The sequence below is a fragment of the Hydra viridissima genome, unplaced genomic scaffold, assembly GCF_058129835.1.
Source record: "Hydra viridissima isolate aposymbiotic clone 2 unplaced genomic scaffold, HvirCarnegie_v1 scaffold_2, whole genome shotgun sequence".
Lineage (NCBI taxonomy): Eukaryota > Metazoa > Cnidaria > Hydrozoa > Anthoathecata > Hydridae > Hydra > Hydra viridissima.
The window spans coordinates 1,261,883-1,286,924 of NW_028324301.1; the positions used below are offsets into that span (position 1 = coordinate 1,261,883).

General features: G+C 30.2%; 4 protein-coding genes across 6 annotated transcripts in view; 3 read left to right on the forward strand and 1 right to left on the reverse strand.

The window, feature by feature from the left end:
* Positions 1–5,609, forward strand: part of LOC145182846 (lysosome membrane protein 2-like) — a 39,096-nt gene extending 33,487 nt beyond the window's left edge. Inside the window, exon 14 of the mRNA XM_090078383.1 lies at positions 5,230–5,609. Within this exon, the coding sequence (XP_089934509.1) occupies positions 5,230–5,238 (9 nt within the window). The 3' untranslated portion in view covers positions 5,239–5,609. The remainder of the gene's footprint in view (positions 1–5,229) is intronic.
* Positions 1–25,042, forward strand: part of LOC145193210 (uncharacterized) — a 145,863-nt gene that overhangs the window by 89,591 nt on the left and 31,230 nt on the right. The gene's annotated exons all lie outside the window — the stretch shown is intronic.
* On the reverse strand, positions 8,966–15,043 carry LOC145186631 (uncharacterized). 3 transcript variants are annotated; one of them, XM_090078521.1, is made up of 10 exons: positions 14,778–15,043; positions 14,594–14,682; positions 11,673–11,839; positions 11,262–11,438; positions 10,833–11,082; positions 10,411–10,587; positions 10,036–10,217; positions 9,697–9,853; positions 9,465–9,574; positions 8,966–9,322 (listed from the first exon to the last, which is right to left on the reverse strand). In XM_090078521.1, exons 2-10 carry the CDS (start codon positions 14,679–14,681, stop codon positions 9,014–9,016), a joined length of 1,617 nt encoding a protein of 538 aa, XP_089934647.1. In that variant the 5' UTR covers position 14,682; positions 14,778–15,043; the 3' UTR covers positions 8,966–9,013. The 3 variants fall into 3 exon arrangements, 2 of the variants coding, with proteins under 2 accessions (XP_089934647.1, XP_089934646.1); XR_016449765.1 differs by lacking the exons at positions 8,966–9,322; positions 9,465–9,574; positions 9,697–9,853; ... (1 more) ...; positions 10,411–10,587; positions 10,833–11,082 and having other exon boundaries at positions 11,417–11,438; positions 12,452–14,682; positions 14,778–14,879; XM_090078520.1 differs by lacking the exons at positions 8,966–9,322; positions 9,465–9,574; positions 9,697–9,853; ... (3 more) ...; positions 11,262–11,438; positions 11,673–11,839 and having other exon boundaries at positions 12,030–14,682; positions 14,778–14,840.
* Positions 17,486–20,821, forward strand: LOC149891488 (uncharacterized). The gene has a single exon (XM_090080140.1). It carries the CDS (start codon positions 17,594–17,596, stop codon positions 20,813–20,815), a length of 3,222 nt encoding a protein of 1,073 aa, XP_089936266.1. The 5' UTR covers positions 17,486–17,593; the 3' UTR covers positions 20,816–20,821.

Consider the following 25,042-nt stretch of genomic DNA (forward strand, 5'->3'; position numbering starts at 1 on the left):
CAACAGTTTCTTTATCTTTGATACATTTAGATGGATAAGTCGGAATTTTTGATGTAACATATCCTACTTTTCCATTACTTTCAACTTGCAATTTGTAAAACTTTTTTTCTTCAGTGCTCAGCCATAAACCTTTTTCATTTGTAATATCAAATAATATTTCATTATAATTGCTGATACTGATTTTCTGTGTCTTCTGTTCTTTGTGGTATTTATTCACCAAATTTTCAATTTTTCTTGAAACTAAATTTTCTGTTACAGCTGGAAAATTTAGTATGGTCCATAATGAAATTATTTTGCAGGCAATAACTTTGTATCTTCCAAAAACAGATTTTAAAGAAAGTAAGTGAGCCTCCAAGCAAGTGAACCTCCCTAAAACAACTAGTGCACTTGGAATTCTAATTTTAGCTTGTCTAGTGGTTTCTACAATTTTATCGGTTTCTGTTCTTTTTTCCTTTCTGTCTGAAAATGAAGAAAATTGCTTTGCCAAGTTTTTGCCAAATTTTTACAATTTTTGTAATTTTCTATTGAAAAATAAAATTTAGTTTCTATGCTCTTTTTTCTTCAATAAAAAACAAGTTTGATTCTTGTGGTTTGTTTGATTTTTTTTTTGTCCAAAAGTGTTATTAAATAGTTGGTAGATGAGCATATGGGGATAATCTTCAAAATGTTGAGTATTTTGATAACAAGGAATTTGTCAAGGAAATTTTAAGAAAGGAACACATATTACACAGCCAGTAAATCGACTTCTGGACAACAATATTATCACTGAAAATTTAAAAAATGTCAATACATTTTCAAAAAAAAATGTATTGACATTTTTTTTTGAAAATGTATTGACATTGTTTCAAACAGGCAATATTTTTTCTCTAATATTCATTGAATATCATTTGATGGCCTCAAGCTTAACATATGAAATATCACAAGGATTTGTAGTTTTTACTGAAGTATTAATGGATATCAGACATCATTCCCCTCTTTCTGAACACATTAATAAAATGATTTTCATTGGTTTAACCATCTTTTTCCCTGAACAGATTCTACCCATTGAGAGAAATTACTGGAAAGCCATTGTAGCAAAAAAAGTTGATAAAAAAACTGGAATGTGATTTTTTAAAAATAAGAATCAGATTCATAAGCAAATCTAAGTTAAAGAAATGTTTTTATTTGTGGAGAAAACTTAATCTTCAAAAAAGTTTTTTTTTTTCACTGAAATTGGTGGGAAAAATCTCTGCCAGTTGTTTCAGGTCTTGTTGAATCAAACTCTTGGTTTACATGTTACATTCTGCAACTCCACATTTCCTGATTGGAGAAGTTGGTAAGATAAAGCTGGAATGATTTTATATAAACTTCTCTTAATAATCTGCAACCAATGAATGCCGTGAATGACTGCGCCATATGAGAAGTCAAACCAAGCTCAGATTTCTTGTCATCTGCTAGAGTTGAATAGCGCTATCAGAATGTGCTTTAAGTTGCTGAACAGGATAGAAAGCAATAACCACATCTGTGAAAAAGCAAAAGAGTTGCAAAACAGCTGAACAGTTTTTAAATTTTGTGTATTTGAGTTGTCATGCAGAGGTTTCTCATGTTTTTTCTGGTATGAACTTTAAAAGTACAATAAATAAAAAAAAAGCAGTTCGATTGGAGACAATATATTTAACTGTTTTAAAACTCTGGAATATACCCAAGACGTTAGATTATGTTTATAATAAATAAGTAAAAGCAGAAAGGTATTATAAACAAATCATATGTCCGGAGTAATGTGGATCCCCTAAATGTTGTTTGAACATTCCTAAGCAGTAAAGTTCATTTCAGCATAGAGAAAAATATATTTTAGGGATAAACATATTCTGCATAGTTGGGGCGTTTGATGGACCTTATAATCCACCTATGACTGTAAGAAGAATATAAACTAAAGCGAGTGGACTTTCTAAAATTTTTTCTCTTTATGATAGCATGAGTTGGTACAAAAAATAAGAATAAAGTTTTGGTTTTCACTGTTTTCATTCTTTTTGTAGCTCTAGCACTGTGGACCATGGTGACTGCCAGGTTAAGTTGTTTCCCAAATCTGATTTTTCTTTTTCAGTATTTGGGTATACAATAGTAGACACCATTTATAACATTTAGAACTTCAGGGGTGTTGGAATTTTCAAAAAAAATTTTCAAACAAAAAAAGCAGCTATAACTTATCCTATAAAAATTAAAACACAAAATAAGAATGCTTTATGTTAATTAGTTATAAGTCAGAATTTTAAGTCTGAATGCTAAAAATTATATACTTTACAATAGATACTTTAAATTATGACCATTAAATTAAATTATGTAATTATTTAATGTTTTTGTATGCAGATTCAACAACACTGGATTTTAGCCATTTTGCATAATCTATAAGGTAAACTCTTTTTAACCTTATAGATTATGCAGAATGGCTAAAACGACCTTAAGGTTAACTCTTTTTTAAGTTTTTTTGAACTCATGGCGAATAGTTTCTCCTGTTTGCTCACAGTAAACTTCAATAAGCCGCGGTCAATAGAGTGAAGAAAAGGAAATATATTACATACTGCTGTGTGAACTTTCCAAGTAACACTGAGCTCGATACTCTCGAATATGCCATGCACATATCCAATCAAATCTGTAAAGGAATTTTTAAACTTCAGGAACTTGCTAAAATTGTTTCCGTCAAATCTTCTCAAACAAAGGCCATAGGCTAAGCAGAAGCATGTTTACTTGCTATTCTCATTAAAACATGGACCTCAGGAACTGGAACCAACTCCTCAAAAAGAGTTTCAGTATCTTTGTACTAAAGTCTTGGATTTTTAACATTTTTGAAGTGTGACATTTTTAACTTCTTTCGGTTAAAGGTAAAGTTGTTGTAGTGTTCATCCAAGGACCTAAGTGTTCTCTTGTTACCAGGCTCAAGGGTTGAAGGATCCTTCACAATATAAACGGCTGTACATCCCAGCATGACTACTAATTCCGAACACAGAATTTACACATTTAAAATCAAATGCAATATAATACTTTACATCTTGTAAATTCAGAGGCTCAATAAGCTTCCAAAGATTACCGTTAGCTTCAGAAACCCCCTCAACAATTGCTATAAGAAAGGACTCTTTACTCTTTACAGAGCATCATCAAGCTCTGAATCTGACAAGATTTTTTTGGGGGATTAAAAACATTTATGAGGAACCTTAAGGAATCCTGACCTGAACCCATGGATATCCTCAAAGTGGAGTCATGTGAATCTACTCCTCTTTCTGTAATAATGTACTGTTTAAATGTAGATGTATCTTTTATACGAACCAATGTTCTAGTAATAATTTCTCCATCCATGAATTATTCTTCTTTTGTAGTGTAAAATCTATCCTGGTATGGAGTAAGCATGAGACCTTCGTCCAAAAATGAACTTTGAATTCGAAGTCAAAATTTGAAGAAAAAAAAAATTCGACTTCAGCAAACTTCGAACTTCATCCAACAAACTGTTGGGCCTTCGTCAAATTCAGACGAAGTCTGAAAATCAACGAAATTTCAGACGAAATCTGAAAATGAAGTTTAACAAAGTTTAACAAAGTTAAACGAAGTTTGACGAAGTTAGACGAAACCGAAGTCGAATTCGAAGTTGACTTTGATCTTCGTGAAGGTTTAGACGAAGTTAACGGTAGTTTGTTGTTGATGTTGAAAACTTTGGAAAATACTTCGAACTTCGGACCTTCGTATCGTTTCGCTTCGTTAAAATTCGTTCCTTAACTTCAACGAACTTTTTCTTCCATGCTTAGTATTGAGAGCCTTAATTTTTTTCAAAAATTTTTTTTCTTCAATGCAGGTTTGAGTTTCCGTACTAGCTCTGTATTTGGAAAAAAAATTTCTTGGTTTGATTCTTTGAAAGCTCAAGAGATTTAACTCCATAACAGTATCGAAGGACACCTGTTTTAGCTCAATTTGGTCAGTTTCAATTCAGTCAGTCCCAACCATAATGTTTAAAGGAGACCCTTGAGTAGCCAACTGAAACTTCTGTTCTCTACAAATGCTTTCAAAAATAGTAAAACATAGATTAGCATGAATTTTACCTTGGATATCTTCTCTATCTAGTTACCCCAGGTACTCCACCATTTCATGTCGAGGTCATATCGGTTTCTGCGGCAAATGTTACAAATTAATCTTGGGATAGTTGGTTATTTCTAAACTAGACTGGTTCTAGACGAAAGTTTTTATCTTTGTTTCAATTGCTGGAGTGATCTTTTGAACTTTAGTTGACTTTTTACCGAGCTGTATAAGACAAACAGCACGCGTTTTATGCAAACAGTCCGCCATTATATACATAATTTATTAATTTCGCGGATTTTCAACCGAATTTTCGCCTAATTTTATTAACATTTTTATATTTAAAAATAATTATTTTTGAGCAAAATTTTTTTGACTTCAGAAGTTTTAAATGTCATAAATGGTGTCCTAACTACTGAAAAAGAAAAATCAGACCTGGGGAACAACTTAACCTGGCGGTCACTCAAACCTGGTGGTCACTCTGGTCCACAGTGCTAGGCATTTTTCAACATATCAGTACTTTAAAAAAAACAATGTAAAAAATAACGTTGATATAAATTAAAAAATTGTAAATTTATACAACGATGTACTTTCATTTTATGTATAAACTGTATGAACTTTTATGAACTGGTGTTATGGGTATTGCTGGGTATGAAATGGTGGTTGGCTTTAAAGTGAGGACTTCGCAGTATTTAAAAAAACTTGGTCCTGTAAATACATTACCAATTTAAAATTCAAAGCTTTCTTTTTATTTTAAACTGTTTTAAATAGTTAGAGATTAGTTAGCAATTTCAAATGCTGACCTGGATTCTGCTGTCAAATTTACTTTAGATAAATTTGACAGAGAATTAAAATGAAACTTAATTCATTTTTGCAAATATAACTTAAGCGTAACGACTTATTACCTCAGATTTTTATCTACTTTTAAGCAACCATTATATTTCTGTTACGTAAGTATTTCGTAACCGTCTTTCGTTGTGCACTTTTTTTTCAGTAATTTTATTGGCAATAATTGGAATCCATGATTCTGGCTTTACCTGAATTTTATTATTTCATATAATAACTAAAATCAGAAACCAAAATAAAATTAAAAAAACTTTTAAAAAACCGCAGCAGAATCTGATTATTTCATTGTTATTTTTCGTCCAAGAGACAATTGAGGTTTCTCAAGTTTTTAGTTATTTCTTTTAGTTTTCGTAGACTGCTGAGGCATAAACTGGTTTCCACGTGATGATTTTATTGTTTTTTTCAAATTTTTTTAATTAAACAGCCGTGTTTAATTCAATCAATATATTCTTGATATTTTATATCGGTGCTTTTTATCATCACACCGATGCCTTTTTTTTATGCTATTTTTTATAGTGTTTTTGCTATGGTATTTTTGTTTTTAATTGTTTGAGCTTAGTGTTTTTTAACTTAATTTTGTGTCAATTTTTGCAGATTTTATTATTTGAAAATTGAGAATATATTAATATATATCTATATATATTATATATATAAATATAGATTATATAATATATAAGTTGTAATAAATAAATAATATATAATATATAAATTGAGAATATTTGTATAAATTGAGAAAATATAACTTTGATAGGGTTTTTTTTAGCTACAAGAATTAAAAAAAAAAATAACTTGTGTTTAGTGAAATAAATTCTCTTCTGTAAATTTTTTAAAAAAAAAAAAAAAAATGTTAAGTAAGCAGAAAGACTTTTTATTCTCGCTCATGAGAGAGGTGATATTAGTGCTTCTGGAAACCTTGTTGACCTATAAATTCTTGAAGGAAATCCAGATGGAGCATTAATCTGGCATGAAAAAACTCTGCAAACTCCTTTTGCTGTGTTTTTTTACTGCTATCTCTAATTTCATTTACCATGCCATTTCTAAAATTCTTAAATATTTCTACATCGTCTATCCAATCTTTTCATGTTTGTTTCAATTCTTTTTATATTTGCAAAAATATTTATCGAAGTAACTTTGTTGCTTCTCTTAAAATGATTTGAAGTGGTAAAAAGTTTGAATATCACCCATTCCGTATTACTCAAAAACATGAGTATTTTAAGTTTATACCCATAATCGCATAACATCTCATTAGAACTACTCATTATCTTAATATTAACTCTATGTAGCAAGTCACTCTCGTAAAGAGGATAAATTTCGATAAGGCTACTATAAAGCGGTCTAAAACTATTTTACTTTTTCGCCTTAAAAGTTCGGAGGAGAGAATAGAATTGCAGTTATATAGAATGAGGTGCAGTGATGTAACCTATGATGTAATTTATTAACAACCTAAGATGTAATTCAGTTGAGGGGCAAGAGTTTCAAAAGCTTTGCATACCTCTACGGCCTCCGCTAAATTGCAAGAAATTAGAAGAGTTGCAAAATGATCACTTAATTAGTATTATTAAGGAACTTGAAAATAAACCTACACCACAACGAGGCCAAGATTGTAAAGATGGCGGAGCTTAAAAGTAAATCATAAATATTTTTTCATAAAAACAAATGAGCTGAAAAGCTGTAGTCTTGATTTAATCCTAAATTTTAAATATTTTTATGAAACAATTGGTTAAAACCAGAAAAAAAGCACTTTTTAAGGTGAGAACAGTTTGATTTTTATCGCAAAAACTCGAAAAAACACTTTTTGGTGGTTTTTTTTTTAATGGTGACCCTTATTTAAATCTTCTCACGGATGTACAGAGATCTTGGAATCTCTATTAACAGCTAAGTACATACCCCAGAAAGCTGTATCAAGTCTATCTAAAAGAATGCAACCTGCGCATAAAATGTTTTTACCTTCCTTTTTGGAGCTGTATCATATTTAATTATTTGAATACGGAAAAACAATTATCGGTAACAGTGCTTTTTGTTGTTTTTCACGATTAACAGAGAAAACATATTCGAAAAATGGAGTTTTAATCGATTTAATCGGTTTATGCATTCAACGGCTCATTTGAGTGTACAAATCGATTTAGATGGTGTTATGCAACAATGTGGTTAGTAAAAACCACCATTGTTTTGAAATAATTTGCATCGAAGTTCAGTGCTCTAAGAAAATGAAGAATAGTATTTGTTGATATATCAAAGTATTCAACATAGAGCAGTGAACTAATAAAGTATATTTCATATTATGAAAACTTCTAGCGTTTTTCCAAACTAACTTGCTGGATTTTTTCACAGCAATCTTTATTTTCTTTTCTAAAAAATTCGTAAAAAAAAGTGATAATAATAAAAATAAAAGTAAATTCATAAAAGCTTCTCAACATCTTAATCTAAGAGAAGAAGAATTAATGTTTAAAAAATCTTTACTTCTGATCTTTATCTTTATTGCTGCTCATTTAAGTTATTACTAAAAAAATTTGTTATAATGGAAAACTAAAATTAAAAAGTTTGCAGCTGAAATATAAAAATTTAAATCATGCTACAGTTGAACGGCTTTTTTTTTCTGGTTTAGATAAAGAGTATTTTTCTAAGCTTTTAAACATAACAGTTTCAAAAAAAAAGGGTGGTCTGATGAGGTTTTAAAAATCAATTAAGTGTCATTTGTGTGACAGCAATTGTAAATCAAAGATTCGAATCCTTTCAAAATCTCCTCTTAGCTGTAATGCAAACAACTAGCAACGTGTTTACATCTTGACCTCCAATCTCACGGAGCTAATTTTTTCCATAACGAAAGACTTGCAGTTGTTTGCAAATTGTTTTCAAATTGTTTGCAAAAAAACACTGTTGCAATTACCAGCTTTTGAACGATTGACATCGAAACTTTGTAAAGTTTCACAAACTTAGAAGCTCGATATTCGAAATATTCATTTTTGAGTTCATTCTCACGGTGCCGAAAATAGTTTAAAGTAAAATTTCAAAATAAGTTAATATCTGGTTAGGTAAATGATATGTGCGAAAAACGCAAATAAACGTGGAAACAAGAATCTCTTTTTTAAATTAAAAAGAACTCAAGGGGGTCTTTTTTCGTAGTTTTTATGAATGCCTTTTGTTTTCGGCTTTTTGTAGGCATGTGCGTATCTGCGATTTACGGCACCGATTTTAAAGTTAAAATCTGTGACCATTTTTTCACCGCGTGCTCGAGGTAGGTGTCGTAAGGATGGATTTTTCTCGTCTTTTTTTTAGAATTTTATATTGACTTAGATAATATTTTAATAGTGGAGTGTTTTAAGTTTATTGCTATCTGTTTTTTTTTTGCAGTTACTAACGTTTTTAGTGATTTCATTGCTATTGAAAACTTCATTCCTGTTCTGGAAGTGAATTGACATTGAAGGGATAATGGGTTTCTAACTTTTGAATCAATTTTATATATCTATTTTCTATGTACCTGCCAAATTTTATTAAAAAATAATGACACGCTCATATTCTTTTTTTGCACGCAGTAAATGTTCCAAATATTCTTCTGTTGGAGAGGTTGGGGGGTGGGGGGGTGGGATTCAAGATTATGAACCTTTTGTAAATTTGACTTTTTTATTCATTAAAAAATTGTTTTTTTAGAAAAATGAAACTTTATTTAAAATATTGGTGATTTTTTTAAAGTATTCAAAACATGATTTACATACAAAAACACACAAAAAAAACCACACTCTAAAAAAAAACCCGTTAAAAATAACGGAGTATGTTACGGACTACTCCCTCAATATAGCACCAACGGAGTTCTCCGTTAATTTAACGGAGTAATAATTTAACGGATTCAATCCGTTACTCAAAAGTAACAAGTTAATCCGTAAATTTAACGGATAATTTGTTGAAGTAACAAAAATAATCCGTAATATATGAAAAACTATTTTGTTTATCTTGAGAAATTGCTGAAATAAAACAGTTCTATTTATTTTATACGGTGTTTAGACGGCTAATTAATTGCTAGGGTTTTAGATGGCATCAAAAGCAATAAAACCTTTTGTAGAAATACATAAAAAATAACACAAAATTGTAAATCTTCATGTATATTATAGTAAAAGACACATTTAAGTTAAAATTAAACATATTTAGCGAGTGTTGATCGCAGCTCAACCACTCCATTAGACATTGAACCATACTGCAGCCCATAAATATCTTGCAGAAACTGCCAAAACATGATTGTTGACGGGTGGTATTCGATGTTAAAGCACCAAAAAAGCTTGAATAAACGATCGATGCCTTCTACGATAGATGTGCCGGCTTCAAGCAAAGTTTTTTCAGCTGCAATCTTTATGGAGAGAATTTTTTCTCCCTCGACCCCCTGTAATAATATCACCGGATAAGGGGACTCCAACTTTTCTGCAACATTTTGTAATCCATGCTCAGCCTAAATTTGCAATGAAACTAATTGTTATGTCCGTTACAATACTATTATAAATTTTATTTATACATTTATAAATTATAGTTTTTTGCTTTTTTGAATTTTAAATTTACGTGCAATGTAAATCAACTAAAAAAATATTTTTTACACTGCATATCCGAATGATTTCCATGGCTACTTCTGGAGCAGAACGTTTCAGTTTCCCCCCTTGTCGCAGAAGTGAGCATAGAAGCTTGCATGCATAATAAGCTTTCCAATCTAAAACAAATATATAAATATAAAGAAAACGTCAAAGTGCCAAACATATCTAAAAGTTAATTACATGCAAAATATTTTTTGAACAAAAAAAAATATATATCTTTATTAAAAATAATGCAAACCATAATGTTTTTTAGAAACCATTACAGCCACATCTTTGATGTAAACACTATTTGACATTAAAGCATATTTTATTATTGGGTCTGAAACAGTCTGATTAAAGGTTTTGAGGATATCAACCATGCAGTCAGAATATTTTAAACGAAATTCCATATCAATCTACAAATAAACATGCTACTAATAAATACAATGCCTAAATTTATTAATCTTATCAATTTAATTGTATTAATCTTTACAATTATTTTGTAATCACTTAAAAAAAAAAAGTATGAATATTATACACTAAAGATTGATATCTGATAAAAAGAGTCACATAATAGATAATATTGATAACAAAATACCAGCTCTGGAATAATCCTGAATTTCGGAAATTTAAGCATCAGTCGGGATAATGAAGGTTGATCTGATGAATGAACCCAATTTTGTCGAAAACAAAACGTTGACTTTGTAGAAGCCTTAATTTCTTCTACACGAGTAGAAGATAATGAATCAAGCTTTTCAATTTCATCGAGGTTGCTCATTCCTAAAATTAATTTAAATATAAAAAACACAGAGCAACAATATAGATATTAAAATTATAAACAAGTTTATAAAAAACTCTGTATGAATAATTTTGAAAGACCTATATTAGTAAAATACAGGTCTTTACAACATATGTTTTTTATACCAAAATACAGGTTTTTACAACAACTTTACAAAATGATAAATTAGATAACCTAAACATAATGTGCAAGACATGAATCCACGGGGGCAACCTTCAGGATTTTGAAGTTCTACTGAAGAACCTGCTGATTGAGACAGTTCTGCAAGTTCAGGATCTGCCAGTTGAGTTGTATTGCAACGAGTTAAGTTGTGCCCCCTTTTACGAGACCAAACAAACTTTTTTTGTGATCCTAGTATACAAAAGAAAATAAAGTTATTAAATGTAGCCACTTGTATGACAAAAATAAGACAATAAATCAAATAAACTTTTAGTTGCTAAAATGAATTATTTGCAATGGAGACATACAATGGAGAAATTACAACGCAATGACACACAACAAGGGAAATACAATGCAAGTTGGTAATATAAAAAAAAGTTGGTACGCATCTATAGTAAAATTTATAATCAATTAACTTAAATAATTTTAACAAACACCAGGTAACTTTCTTCTAGCATTTTCCAATCCTCTCTCCAGGAAGCCATGATGATTAGTAGAATCATAAAAAATACATGCTGGAAGTACAAGTGCCTCACTTAGCACTGCTGCCACCGAAATCTTTTGATACCGATCAGGATAATTTCCATAAACACTCATCATTTTGTGCACAACAGTTCGAATGATGTGCTGTCTAGTAGAGATTGAAACTTTCCCAGAATCAACCTCTTCAGTATATTGACAAGTACTCTATAAAGTTATATATGATATTGGTGTTCATAAAAAAATTACTGTTCACAAAATCTTGAAAACTATTATTGCTAAAAAAGCAAGTAAAGTAAAGTTATAACTTCAAAAACTATACTTAAAAATCAAGTAAATTGCAGCTATATAAAAGCAAGTAAAAATCATTTAAGTATTCTAATTACAGGGTGCTGTGCAAGAAAGGCTTTAATCGAATTAGCTGAAACAAACGCCTCATTTGCAGTTTTCATTAGATGGCTGTTGTTAACAGGAACACTAGATTCTGAAAACGTAATACTGGAAAGTAAAGTACTTTGATTTGGCTGTAACGAAGGCAACACTAATGGTGAATTTGATATTGGCTGTATTAAAAAAAAATAAATTAATATATAAAAACAGTTGATAAAGTTAAAACACACAAATAAATGCCAACTTCAAAATATTACATAGAATTTATGATAAAAAACAGATTTAATAAACAATTTACACATTACTAATGTGTTTGTACAGTAAACAGTATTTGGTAAATTCATTTATATTACAACTAACGACAGCTACTGAATAGCCGTCTTTAGTTGTTATTTAAATTAATTTACCAAATTAGCATTGGTCCACTGCTGACCATCTATGAGGAGAATGAGAATTGTGTTTGATTCTGCTAAATGCTTTATTATTTCAAAATCAACTTCATCAACCTCTGTGCCATCATTTTCATAGACAAAGCATACAACTTTATCTGATGTCAAACCAAACTTGCAACGCACTGAAAAAACAATACAGAGTCATTAATTTTTTTATATACACGACAAAAATGCAGACTAGCTAAAGTGAATATATATGAATACACAGTACCAACTTCATATACAATTAAACAATTATACATATTTAATAATTACTAAAATTTATATATTTTTCAGTTTGTAATGCTTAAATGAAAAAAAAATCGATACTTCTAATTTAAATTTTTATTCTAAAAAATTGTGTATCTCAGATTTACAAAGTGTCCATATGTGCCGTCTTCTCCGGCAATACATATGACATTATATGGATGATAGTCCTTGAGCTGATTTGTATGTAAAACGAGCAGTTTATTTGAATTGCTAGATTTTTTAACTTCAAAAGAATGAAAATGTTCATGAAAATGCAATGTTTCAAATGGATACAATACAAAGTATATTTGTTTTGCTAGAGAAACAATGCACTTTAGCTCTCCAAATTGAGGATGACTTTCCACAATGTCATGACACAAAACACAATCCGGTTTGATTTCATAACAGCCAAACCTAACTGAATGAGCAACATATATTTCATCACAATTGTCCACATTTAAAACTGTGCGCAAACTATTCGATACTGCTGATTGTAAATTGCCTACCATTACTGTATCACATATGCCAATTTGTACATATTCTGTATACAAAGACCCACTAAACAATGTGTTTGCTAGTTTGAGTTGACTACGATGCATAATAGTTTTGCAAATGTTTTTGAAATTGCGAACAACAGAAGTAAGCTCTTTAGCAAATCGATGTTTTGCCTCAAAACGCATACACCAGTATCTGCTTAAAGGCCCATACTTTACCATAAATTCTGGATAATGTAGCATAAAATGATGTTTTGGAATAAGTCTCTTATCAGGATATATGGTTTTAAATTGGGCATGATGTTCCTCCAAATTAAACTCGAGCTGACGAATGAGGCCAACAGTTATAGTTGGAGCAAATATTGCATCCATGCAATCAAGTAACATCAGTAAAAGTCTCCAATGAGCATCACCTTCTGGAATTAGGTTTCCAATCATTAAAGGCAGATTTCTTATCAAACACCATGATTCAGCAGCTTGAATGCGAATATTTTTTAAGTTAACTTCTGGGGGTTTACTGTTTTTGTCACCCAATGAATAGTTATAATTATTGATTGCATTGTTGACATCTGCAAGTAGAAAATATTTTTTATCTATCAGCGATTGCAAAACAAGGCATATTTCTAAAGGTACAACACCTTCTAATACATCATGCATGCAGTCAACTGCACTCTGGTCTATGCAGTGAAACTGTGACAAACAATTGAAAGGACAACCATGCTTAATGCCAGATTCTGAAGCATTGTAGTTATTGCTTCTACTTTCTGATACACACATATCGTATTCTGCTCGAGTCCTCTTATCAAAGGTTTCTGCCTTGAATGAAGTTTGAATTTCACAATGTGTACACTTGCAAAATCGGCAAAAGTATTTTGCATTAAAGCTTTCCATGAAGCCAAACAAAGTGTGTGCTCCTAAATTATCAGCAGAAAATAAAATCAAAACGGCATGAATAATTTCTTCCACTCCATTAACTTTGACAACAACACCCTGTTCACTTTCCAATTGTTGCAATAAAGATACAACACTATGAAGGATTGGATAGTATGAGTATTTATCTGTGTGTGCATCTAGTGCATACCATAAACCAACTAAGAAAATGCTATCAGTCTTAGACTGATACTCAGGAGCAATATTGCGTATCATCATGTATAAAGCTTCAAGTTTATGTACACGTGTATGGCTCCCAAGCACATTTGTTACTTCAAATGCATCAATAAAAAAGTGTAGCAAAAATGTTTTTTGGTGCCGTTGAAGGAATGAATGATGATGAAAAGTATGTGTATCAACAAAATCTTTTACTTTATTTGGGAGTGAACTTGGTGTGCACTGTGGGAAAGTAATCCTTGATGAAGCTTGCTCCAATATCTTGGCAAGTAGGATATCAATAGGCACAACATAGCATTTGTCCTCTACTAAAACAGAATGCATTGATTGCAATGCCATAGAGTATTGTTGCTCTTCACGTATACCTAGTGATATTTCTGTTGCCTCAATATAGTACCCACGTTCTTTTAGCCATTTGTTTCTTTTATATATAGTATCAGTTTTATTGAAAATACTAAACATACTATTGACATCATTTATCGCATCAAAAACAAATTCATTAGTTGGAGCTACTTTCAACTTAATTGCTAGAGTTTCTACTATCTTTGAAGCATAAACAGCAACGTCATTTAGTAGGCCAGACACATTTTCCATAATAAGCTGCGAATTAGCTAAAGTGATGTTTGGTTTTGAAGTTATTTCTGATACAAACTTCATAACAGATACTTCAATATTGTCTCTTGTTATAGAACTAGAGTTAACAATTGTGGCATTGTTACAACCTTCATGTGGGTCACTTGGAAAATTTATGTCAAATGCATCTTCCTGTGACTCACTTCGTAAGTTGTTACTGCAACTTCCATTATTGTTGAAGCCTAAAGTTTGATCTGGCACAACAAAATGATGGTGCTCAAAATGCTTTTTTAACTTACTAAAGCTAAGGAATACTCTTGGACAGTTATTAAACATACAGCGTAATTCAGATCCTCTCGTGGCTAAGCCATGAAAATTTCGAAAATGGTAAAAAAGATCTAATAAATCTGCAAAATAATTTGAGCATTTAAAACATTCCATATTTCTTTTAAAATGCTTTTATAGCATTGTCACCTTTAGCAGCAAAATCTTCACTACTGTTGATGGCAACTAACTTCTTAATAATTCGATCAGAAGACCATACTTTGATTAGCACAGACATTCTGTAAATGTATAAAACATTAAATTATGCAATTAAGTAATGTAACTTAAATTTTAACTTAATGAAGAAATGATATTAATAATGAAAATAACTAACCTTAAACACACATGATAATATTTACTAATTAAAATTCAATACACTTTTTAAATAAGTTTTAAGCTTCAAACAAATATTAAGTGTTCAAAGAAATTAATATTCTGAATTCTTTTACACGCCTGAACTCCGTTAACTTAACAAAGTTATTCTGTTATATAATAGCTAACGGTGTTATCCGTTGTTTTATTCCCTTATTTTGTTACAATTTAATCCGTAAACTTAACGGAGTTTAACGGATTTACTGTCAACGGAGTTACTCCGTTGATATTTTAACGGATTTTTTTTTAGAGTGCATATTCTGTTATTAGTTGAATAAAAATATAACCGAGGCAAAGTAATGCGCTAAAAACTAAACAACGAAGTTCTATTATAAAATCACCGTAAACCGAACGCTAATTTTTTAAGTTAGGTGCAGTTTTCTTAAGCATTCCTTATAATGAATTGTTGTCAATTAAATGGGCATAACTTTTAGTAGAATGATTAGTTTTTTATGAAATTTTCACCATTATAATACTGATTTAAAGCTCTTTACAATTATGTATAATAATTAAATATTTGAATAGTTTAAAAATTTTGCACACGTACCTACTTTTTGTTATGCTTACTTATTATAAGATTGCGATTATAGGACAGGGTTTTATGCTTCGTCGGTTAGGAGAGTTGAATGAGTACAGGTGCGGGATATAAATGATAACCGTAATTCTCAACTTGTATTATAAAAAAACTATTTTTTATTTTCCCTTCTTTCCTTTTATATCCTGGATCTCAACGCATTCAATTGTAAATCTGTATGCTCGCTCGGAAGTCCCTCTATGACTGTAACTCGTGTTCCCCACTTCTATCATTGTTTTACCATAAAGTTACATTAAAAAAAAAAGGTTTTAATAAGTTCTATTGTTAAGTTTGTGACTTTTATAAAGTGACTGAATGAGATTGAAGTTTTTTTAAAACTAAATACTCTCATTTGAAACAAACAACTGTAGACCGGTTTTATTTGTTTTTATTTATCTTCAAAATATTAGTTTAGAATTGGCGTATATGTTTCCGAAAAAAAAGTTAAAAAATGATCTTTTTTTTTTGAGAGATAAATGTTCAAATCTTGAGCGAACGAGCGATGATACGATTTTACAGATTTTAGATCTGCATCTAAACTTCAACTTAAATAAGTAAAGTCTTACTGACAGGAAGTTCTTGGAAAGTTTGTAGGTTTCTATTTTTAATTCCGGACTTATTAAGTGCACAAGGAGACTGGGTATCCTAAGCTGTAACCTACTTACTCTATTCTTGAAGGCGATACTGGTTGCTTGCAACAACAGCTAACCTTAACTGCTAACCACTGTATGGAGACCAACCCTTATATAACGATCAATACAATTTGGTTTAGTATTACTTGTTTTAATGACAAACCATGTTGGTCATGAACAAGTTCCACACATTTTCTACTATTTCTTGAAGTTCAAGTGTGGGACTTTTTTTACTAAAATAAAAATCCGCGAGTTTAATTTGGTTTTATCAACCAAATTGAGCACGGGAATCTTTACTTGGTATTAAAAACTAGGGATCAGCAATTATCTAATCGATATTTTTATGGCAACAAAGTTGGAAAAACAATTCCACCATTATCGTCATAATGTAGGAAATTCCTGATAAACTTGCTTCATCAACTAAATATTAGAGAGAGATTTCTTTAATATTGGTTGCTAAGCGATACTATGTTTAACTGGAGTGATATGGTTAACATTTTTGGTTTTAAGAGCGGATATTTACTAAATAAAGAAAGCGAAGTTTGTGTAAAAATTAATGTTTAAAAAATCTATATTTTGAATTCTAAACTTTCTGTGCATCGTGTTATTTGGAATGTACCAATTCGCGTCAAATTTTGTCATAAACTGATATATTCCAAATTATAATAGACACAATCGCGAATTTATTGCATCCATGTTTTACGATATATGGCTATTGACACTTTTCATTAAGCTCTGTCCAGTTCTATAAAGAGTGAGGCAATAAAATAAAATGGTTAAATACTTAATACGGTTTAATACTTGGCCTAATACTTTTCCATTTGAAAAATGTGCATGCAGCGACTTATTTTTAGATAACTTCATACTGCAGTAAAATTTTTATGCAAGTTTTTATAGCGTTAGTAATTTTTAGATAATAGTTGCAATTTTTTATTTAAATAGAAAAGAAATAAGAAGTTAGACGAGGCTTTTTTTATTTTAATTTTGAGGGAATAGAGTTGGGCTGGGGAGGACAAAGTTCCGAGATAAAATATTTTCTCGGAATTGTTAATAGAAATTTGCAGAAATTAAAAGCACACAGAATAACTCCAAAACAAAGACTTAAATATGGCTTCAAACCTGTTTATCTCTATTTTTAAAAAAAAACTAAGTGCACCTTTCAAATTTATGAGTAAACGTAACTTTGTCCACTTAGGACCACTTGCATATTTTTAAATTTGACAGATTGTCATATTTCATGTGAAGATAGTTACATTTCTTTAAGAATGTTTATATTTTGAATGTAAAAACGTGTTTTATTGCGAAGAATAGCTTTCTCTATTTTAACAAGAATCAATGATCAATAGTAAAAATTAAAAAATTAGCGAACTACTAAAATTAAATAGCTTGTAACTAAAGTATTATTCAAATTTCTTTACTACTCATGGGTAATCTTTTAAAGAGTTTAAAGAATAATTTTTTAAATATATTGAGCAAATCTTAATGAAATTTAATATGATTTTAAATTTAAATTTGTTATATGTTTTTTAGTTTATGTATCTGTTGTGTATTTAAGTTTACAATAAATACAGAATGGGGGAAATATGTTCAAACTTTTTATCACTTCAAATCATGCTAAGAGAGGCAACAAAGTTACTTAGACAAATCTTTTTACAAACATGGAAAGAACTACATAAAAAAGATTGGACAGACAATGTAGAAGCATCTAAGTATTTTAGAAATGGAGTAGGAAAGGAAATTCGAGATAGCTGTAAAAAGATCCAGCAAGTTTGTTTAGATTCTGGCAATTCTGATGAATGGGATATAACACTTTTAGGAACTGTGTTAACATCAAAGTTGTTTGCTCCAATATTGAAGAAGAAGTCTTACTTGCAACCAGTCAGTAAAGTATCAGCAGTGCGTAATAAAATCAATCATTTTGCAAATTTAGAAATAACAGATGAAAAGTTTGAAGAGCTTTCAAATGAATTAGTTTCAGCAATGACAGCATTAGGTGCATCAAGAGATTATGTTCTTAAATTAAAAGATAACAAAGTATTTCAAACTGCAACCCATGTCACACACCCAGACCAAAAAGCTCAATCAGTCAAAGAGTCTGCAAATGAGGAGTTTAAAAAGGAAAACTATGCAAGAGCAGTTGAGATGTACACTTCTGCAATCACTCTTCCTAATTTAACAAATGAAGAGCTGGGTATACTGTATCGCAATCGATCATTGTCTTATTTGAAGCTTTATGACAAAACAAAAGATGAAAAAAATTTGTTTCGAGCACTTATAGATGCAGAGAAAACATGTTCTCATCATCCAGTATGGTTTAAAGGATATGCCCAGCTAGGTGAAGTATATTGTAAAATGAATAAGTTTAACAAATCAGTGGAGTGTTATGAAAAGGCTCTTGCATTTAGCTTTAATAGTGAGGAGATGAAGATTTCTTTAGCTTTTGTGAAAGCTAAGCTAGGAGAACAACAGAGGTATGATAATCTTAATCAAGTTCCTTTGTCAACTGAAGAACACGAGGAGCAGTTTTTTCGAAAGCTAAAAAATAGTTTTAATAGTGCTGGCATTAAAAGTTTAAGCCTGTTAGATTTCAAAAATAAGTTAGTTGTGTCAGATCCTTCTTTAAAAGTAGTTTGTACGGGACATGAATATCGAAATGGATCAAAAGCAGTCAAGCAAGATTATGAAATGGCAGCAAAGTTTTACAGTAAAGCAGCACAAAGAAACAATGCAGAAGGTATGTACAACTTGGCTCTTTTAATGATGAAAGGATTAGGAGTTAAAAAAGATTGTAGAGCTGCAATTGCATTACTCAAAGTTGTCACAAAGGAGAAACCTACTCGTAATCTTTTGGGGGAGGAAGTTATAAATGTAGGTGTTTGTGAAGCTGAACATGATTTAGGTTTAGCGTACCAAGAAGGCACATATGTTGCTAAAGATAATGTAACTGCATCTAATTGGTATCAGCTAGCAGTTGAGCATGGAAGTGCTAGTTCTGCTAATAACCTAGGTTTAATGTATCTTCATGGCACTGACATAAGAAAAAATATCAAGGAAGCAGAAAAACTTTTTATTCTTGCTCATGAGAGAGGTGATAATAATGCTTCTGGAAACCTTGTTGACCTATATATTCTTGAAGGAGATCCAGAAAGAGCATTACTCTGGCATGAAAAATCTCTTCAAACTCCCAATATTTCTTACAAAACAAGAGATGAAGAGATTAGAAAGTTAATTCAAAATCTTAAAAACATTGAGCAATTGAGAGATTCATCACCTAATGATCGAAGTTTTACAATAGAATCATTGGCAAAGTATATGGACAATGTTATGGATTTTTTTGAAACTACCTCTACAACATGTTATAAAGGCTGTAATTTTAATATTCAAGAGCTTCTAATGTATGCCAAGAATGGTTCTCTAACTGCCCATGAGATGCTGAAAGCTCTGGGACTTTTTTATGAAGCTCTATCAATGTTAAAAAAGCAGAGCTTATCTGTTAAAGATTTTCTAATCACACTTGCAAGTGCTTATTTAACATATTATATGGTTTGTCAAGTGCCTCCTGATAAGTATGATGAAGTACTAAAAATAGTTAATTCAGTTATCCAAGAAAGCCAAAATCACGATGATGAAATAGATTATCATGCTCGCTTATGTTTTGTTTACTTAAATCCTGGTGATCATAAATTACTGATTAATTTTCTTAAATGTTCTCTTTTAAAATACCCTAATGACTGCAAAATGCTTCACCTATTGGGCTCAAGTTATAGATTTTTGAACCAGTATGAGAACGCTTTAGAAGCATTTGAGAAAGCTTACTCATCGCAGCCTTCTAATTATGAATACATTTACAACAAAGCTGTTGCTTTTCGATTGCTGGATAATAATGATGATGCAAAACTATTTTATGAGAAATTTATCTCTGCAGCTCCTGCTGATCATTGTAAGTTACCAGAATCATATTATGCACTTGGCCTTGTTTTGTCTAGGCTAAGTAATTCAATGGAATCTTCCATGATATCATTTTACTATAACAAAGGTCTTGAAAGTGAAAAGTTGCAATTTTCTTGTTTTTTGCCATATGAGAGTACCTCAAAGGAATTCTTAGAACAATGCATAATTATCAAAGAAGCCAAAATTAAAAAAGCAGTTGCACCTGAAAAAACTAAAGAAACCAGTAATAAAGGAAATGATGAGTTTATTGATTGCAAAAGAAAAGAGGTATTTTTAAATCATAGACAGAGGCTTAAAGAGGCTAAAAAGTTGAAAGTTCATCAAGGAAGTTACAAACTAAATAAATACCAAACCACGCCACCATCAGTTGTAGGTTTAAAAGCGCTATTCTTAAAAGATATTGATTTTTCAAAAGATTGCATTCTTACTGGACATGCCTTGACTGTCACGAATGTTGATATTCCAATAATTGGAGTATATCCATCAGTTCATTTTATAGTTGAAGATGACAAACACAATGTTGAAAGGCTATGTATTTATAACCTCGGTGATGATTATCAATCACTCAAAGAGAAGTTTCCAGTTGGTTGCATTTTTACAATTATTGATCCATATGCTAAATTGGAAGCTGATGGAAAACCAATGATAATAGTTGACAATCCTAATACAGTCATTATGTCAGGAAAAAGAAAGTTAAAAATGTGTCTCTATTGTGGCAAAGAGCAGTCTATTTTTACTTGCTCAAGATGCAAGACTGTTAAATACTGCAGCAAAGAATGTCAAAACAAGGATTGGAAAATATTAAATCATAAGAATGTTTGCAACTATGTTTCTTCATTTTAATCTTATTAAAGCTTTCTTTATATATATATATATATATATATATATATATATATATATATATATATATATATATATATATATATATATATAAGAAAACTTTAATCTATATTCATTATTTCTTTAATATATAGTTTTTTAAATATATACAATACATATTTCTCAAATGATAATTTTGTCTTATTTTACGAACGAGCATCATGACTTTTTATAGCAATATTTGTTTTATGCGAAAAGAATGGTCCAGCAAAAATCTTTTATTCAAACAGCCCAACTCACCTTTAATTGCTTTTTAGAAAACAATTTTTAGAATTAGAATAAAGTTTTAAACATATTTTACTCGATCTGTTTTAAGTTATCATTTACTCAAGTAACGTATGTAAATTTATAAAAATGTATCACCGATGTATTTTTACTTTGTATCCTATTTATTATGCATTATTTATTATGCATTATTTATTATGGATTGCTTATTTGATTAATTACTTTATCAATTAAAGCTAAATAATATCAGTGATGATTGTTACCGTTATATACTCGTGTATAGTCCACACTTTTTTTTAAAAAAAGTTCCTCTAAAGTTTGGGGTGGGGCTATGTAAAGGGCAGAATTTAGGATTCTAAAGTTCTCAAATCCAAATCATCGAATCTTAAAAAACCTGCCTTTTAGAATCCAAAAATCTTTTCGAATACATAAGAATTCGTATGAGACTCCAAACTGTTAAATAGATTAGTCGATTAAATTAAAAATCGGTTAATATCATTAGTCACTTCCATGTAGTAATTATTTTATCGCTGGACTTAAGTTCAACGATAAAATAATTACTACAGTCCAACGATTACTTAAGCCCAACGATTACTTAAAGTCCAACACTTACTTAAAGCCCAACGATTACTTAAGCCCAACGATAAAATAATTACTAAATGAAATTAATTGATAAATGATATTAACTGATTTTTAATTTAATCGACTAATCTATTTAATCAATTTAATAAATCGAATTATAGTTTTAAAAATTATTCAAAATGTTTTAAAAAACTTTGACTTCAAATAAGAGCACTTACCGTTTATTTTCAGGTCTATGTTTCTATAATTCTCTGAATCAGCATAAAATTCTCTATCATAATCAATCATAAAAAAAAATTTAAAAAATGGGGGGGGGGGGGGCCGGGAATTGTAGGAGCGTTAAGATTGTTTATACTCAAAAACATTGGGTTCAGCATTTATGAAAGAATTCCCATTTTCGCTTGAGGTGCTCATTATACCCCAATCTACCCTACCGGTAAGTTTTTAGGTATAGATGGTGTTGTGTTTGCCGTGATTTAATTTTTAAAAAATATTAAATTCATTTGAAATTTTTATCCAGCTGATTAATTTATTTGTATTTATATTGAATCAGGATATTGTTTTGTTAAGAAAAAACATTTAGCTCAATACAATTAATTAGTATTTAGCAATTATGTAGTTTGTTATCTTGTTTATTTTTAGCTGGTGAGCTTTGCAAATCAACTTGATAAGTTTTATTTGATTTACTTCGTTTTTTGTTGTGAGTTTGGTTTTTGACTGTAGCTGAAATAGGGAGTTTTATTTTTTCACATAAAACGTCAACATGTTGTATTAAACTGAATAGAGGTTGGTTACAAGGTAAAAATGTGGTTCTTTTATTTGATTGGACTTTTTTTAAATCTTGATAATTATCTCTGCTGTTCTGCAGCAGCATACAGCTCAGTTTTTCCGTTGTTTTCGCAAATAGTTTTTGGTATTTTTTTTTGTTATTTATTAAGTGGTGAGCAGTTTATCCATCAATTTAATTGCCATGCAAAGAAGGAACCGAAAAAGCTCTTTGGCATAAATCTCCTGATTCACCAGCTCTTAGTCTACCAACTCTAAAACTGAATTTTTTAAACATCCTATCATGAATCAACTTTTTTCTCTATAAATGTTAATATTTTAAAACCTTTTTTGCTTTCATGAAGAACAAATAACCTTTTTTCTGTCAAGGATAACACAAAAAAATTGACGAAAAAATTTTAGTTTTTGTAAATTTGCTTTTGTTTTAGTTATTAAAAAGTAGGTATGTGCGTATCTGCGATTTACGGCACCGATTTTAAAGATAAAATCTGTAACCATTTTTTCACCGCGTGCTCGAGGTAGGTGTTGCAAGGATGAATTTTCCTCGTCTTTTTTTTAGAATTTTATATTGACTTAGATAATATTTTAAAAGTAAAGTGTTGTAAGTTTATTGCAATTTGTTTTTTTTTTTTGCAGTTACTAACGTTTTTAGTGATTTCATTGCTATTGAAAACTTCATTCCTGTTCTGGTAGTGAATTGACATTGAAGAGATGATGGGTTGTTTTTCTAACTTTTGAATCAATTTTATATATCTATTTTCTATGTACCTGCCAAATTTCATTAAAAAATAATGACACGCTCATATTCTATTTTTGCACGCAGTAAAGGTACCAAATATTCTTCTGTTGTAGAAGTTGGGGGGGGGGGGGGATTCACGATTATGAGCCTTTTGTATATTTGACTTTTTTATTCATTAAAAAATTGTTTTTTTAGAAAAATGAAACTTTATTTAAAATATTAATGATTTTTTAAAAATATTCAAAACATGATTTACACACACACACACACACAACCATATTCTGCTATTAGTTGAATAAAAATATAACCGAGGCAAATTAATGCGCTAAAAACTAAACAACGAAGTTCTGTTATAAAACCACCGTAAGCCGAACGCTAATTTTTTAAGTTGGTTGCAGTTTTCTTAAGCATTCCTTATAATGAATTTTTGTCACTTAAATAGGCATAATTTTTAGCAGAATCATTAGTTTTTTATGAAATTTTCACCATTGTAATACTGATTTAAAGCTCTTTACATTTATGTATAATAATTATATATTTGAATAGTTTAAAAATTTTGCACACGTAACTATAAAAAGGATTTTGTCAAATTTTATGAAACACTTCTTTTGTTTGAAAATTTATAAAATTTTCAAACTTTGCACTCAAGATTTTCTCGGGGCTGTTGACGTGAGCTATGGACTAAAAAGCTGCAAAATATTGAAAAGCTACAAAAATGTAGCAAATTTTCAATATCTCATCAAAGTTGAATTTTAGTACTTTTTTTAATGATTTTCTTTATTTCAATGTATGTAAACCACCAATTCCTTCTGGTAACAATCATTTTATTTTTGTTTTAACAATCTGTTAGATAATCTTTTCAATAATGATTGACTATATTTGATTCAAATATGGAATGAAAAAAAAAAATAACTACTAAAATCCTGCATCATGAGAAGTTTTATCAAAAATTTTATTAAAAACCGAATTTCAAGAGTTGCTACTAGAAGTTACTTCTGTTACGTTTAAAACTTAAAAATTGAAAAACTTTTTGACGATGCCCATGGTTACACTTGTTGTGCTGAGTGTCTTTTTTGCACGCATCATTAAACCACTCATGGTGAACTGATTATTTTCTTATCAGTACGCCAAATATTTGATAATTACAAAATAAGCTTAATTACTCTTAAGTGAATTTAATTATTAAAAATTTAAATTTTGATTTAATCAGAAAAACGAAGAAATCTAATAATCTTCGGTTTGTTAAGTGCAACAAACCCACTCAAACCCACACTTGTAGTAAGTTATTTCTTGAGTTTTAGTCTCGTGATTTCCCAATGTGAAATCTTAAAAAACACAGCTATCCAACAACCTAATCAAACCCCTACATAAGTTAAGGAAAAGACCACCCCCACATTAGTTTCAACTAAATTACATTTTCATTCCCTAAGGCATAGATTACCAGCTGTTAGACGTAAAAAGAGCAGAATTTTAATGGTGCTATTAGAAAAATAATCAACAAGAGGACGTTCACCTGGACTTCTACGGATGGCGAGTCGTTTCCCAAAACAAATCTCTAGGTTCTTTTGACAGAAGCGCTTTGTTGAAACATGTCAAATCACTTTTAAGCAGTAACCGTAAATTTGACTTTATCTCTTCAATGCATGAAAATTGGAACACCAACTCTTCTGGTAACTATCATTTTTAGAGACCGCCGATCCGTTACTGTTTATCGGATTGCGGATTGTGCACCGAATTATCTATGCTAAACGGTTCAAATTACTTACGTATTGATTTGATCCGAAAATAATGTATCGGAAAATAATTCGTTAAAATTTTTTTGGATTATTTTTTCGGATTGCAATCCGATTCGATACTTT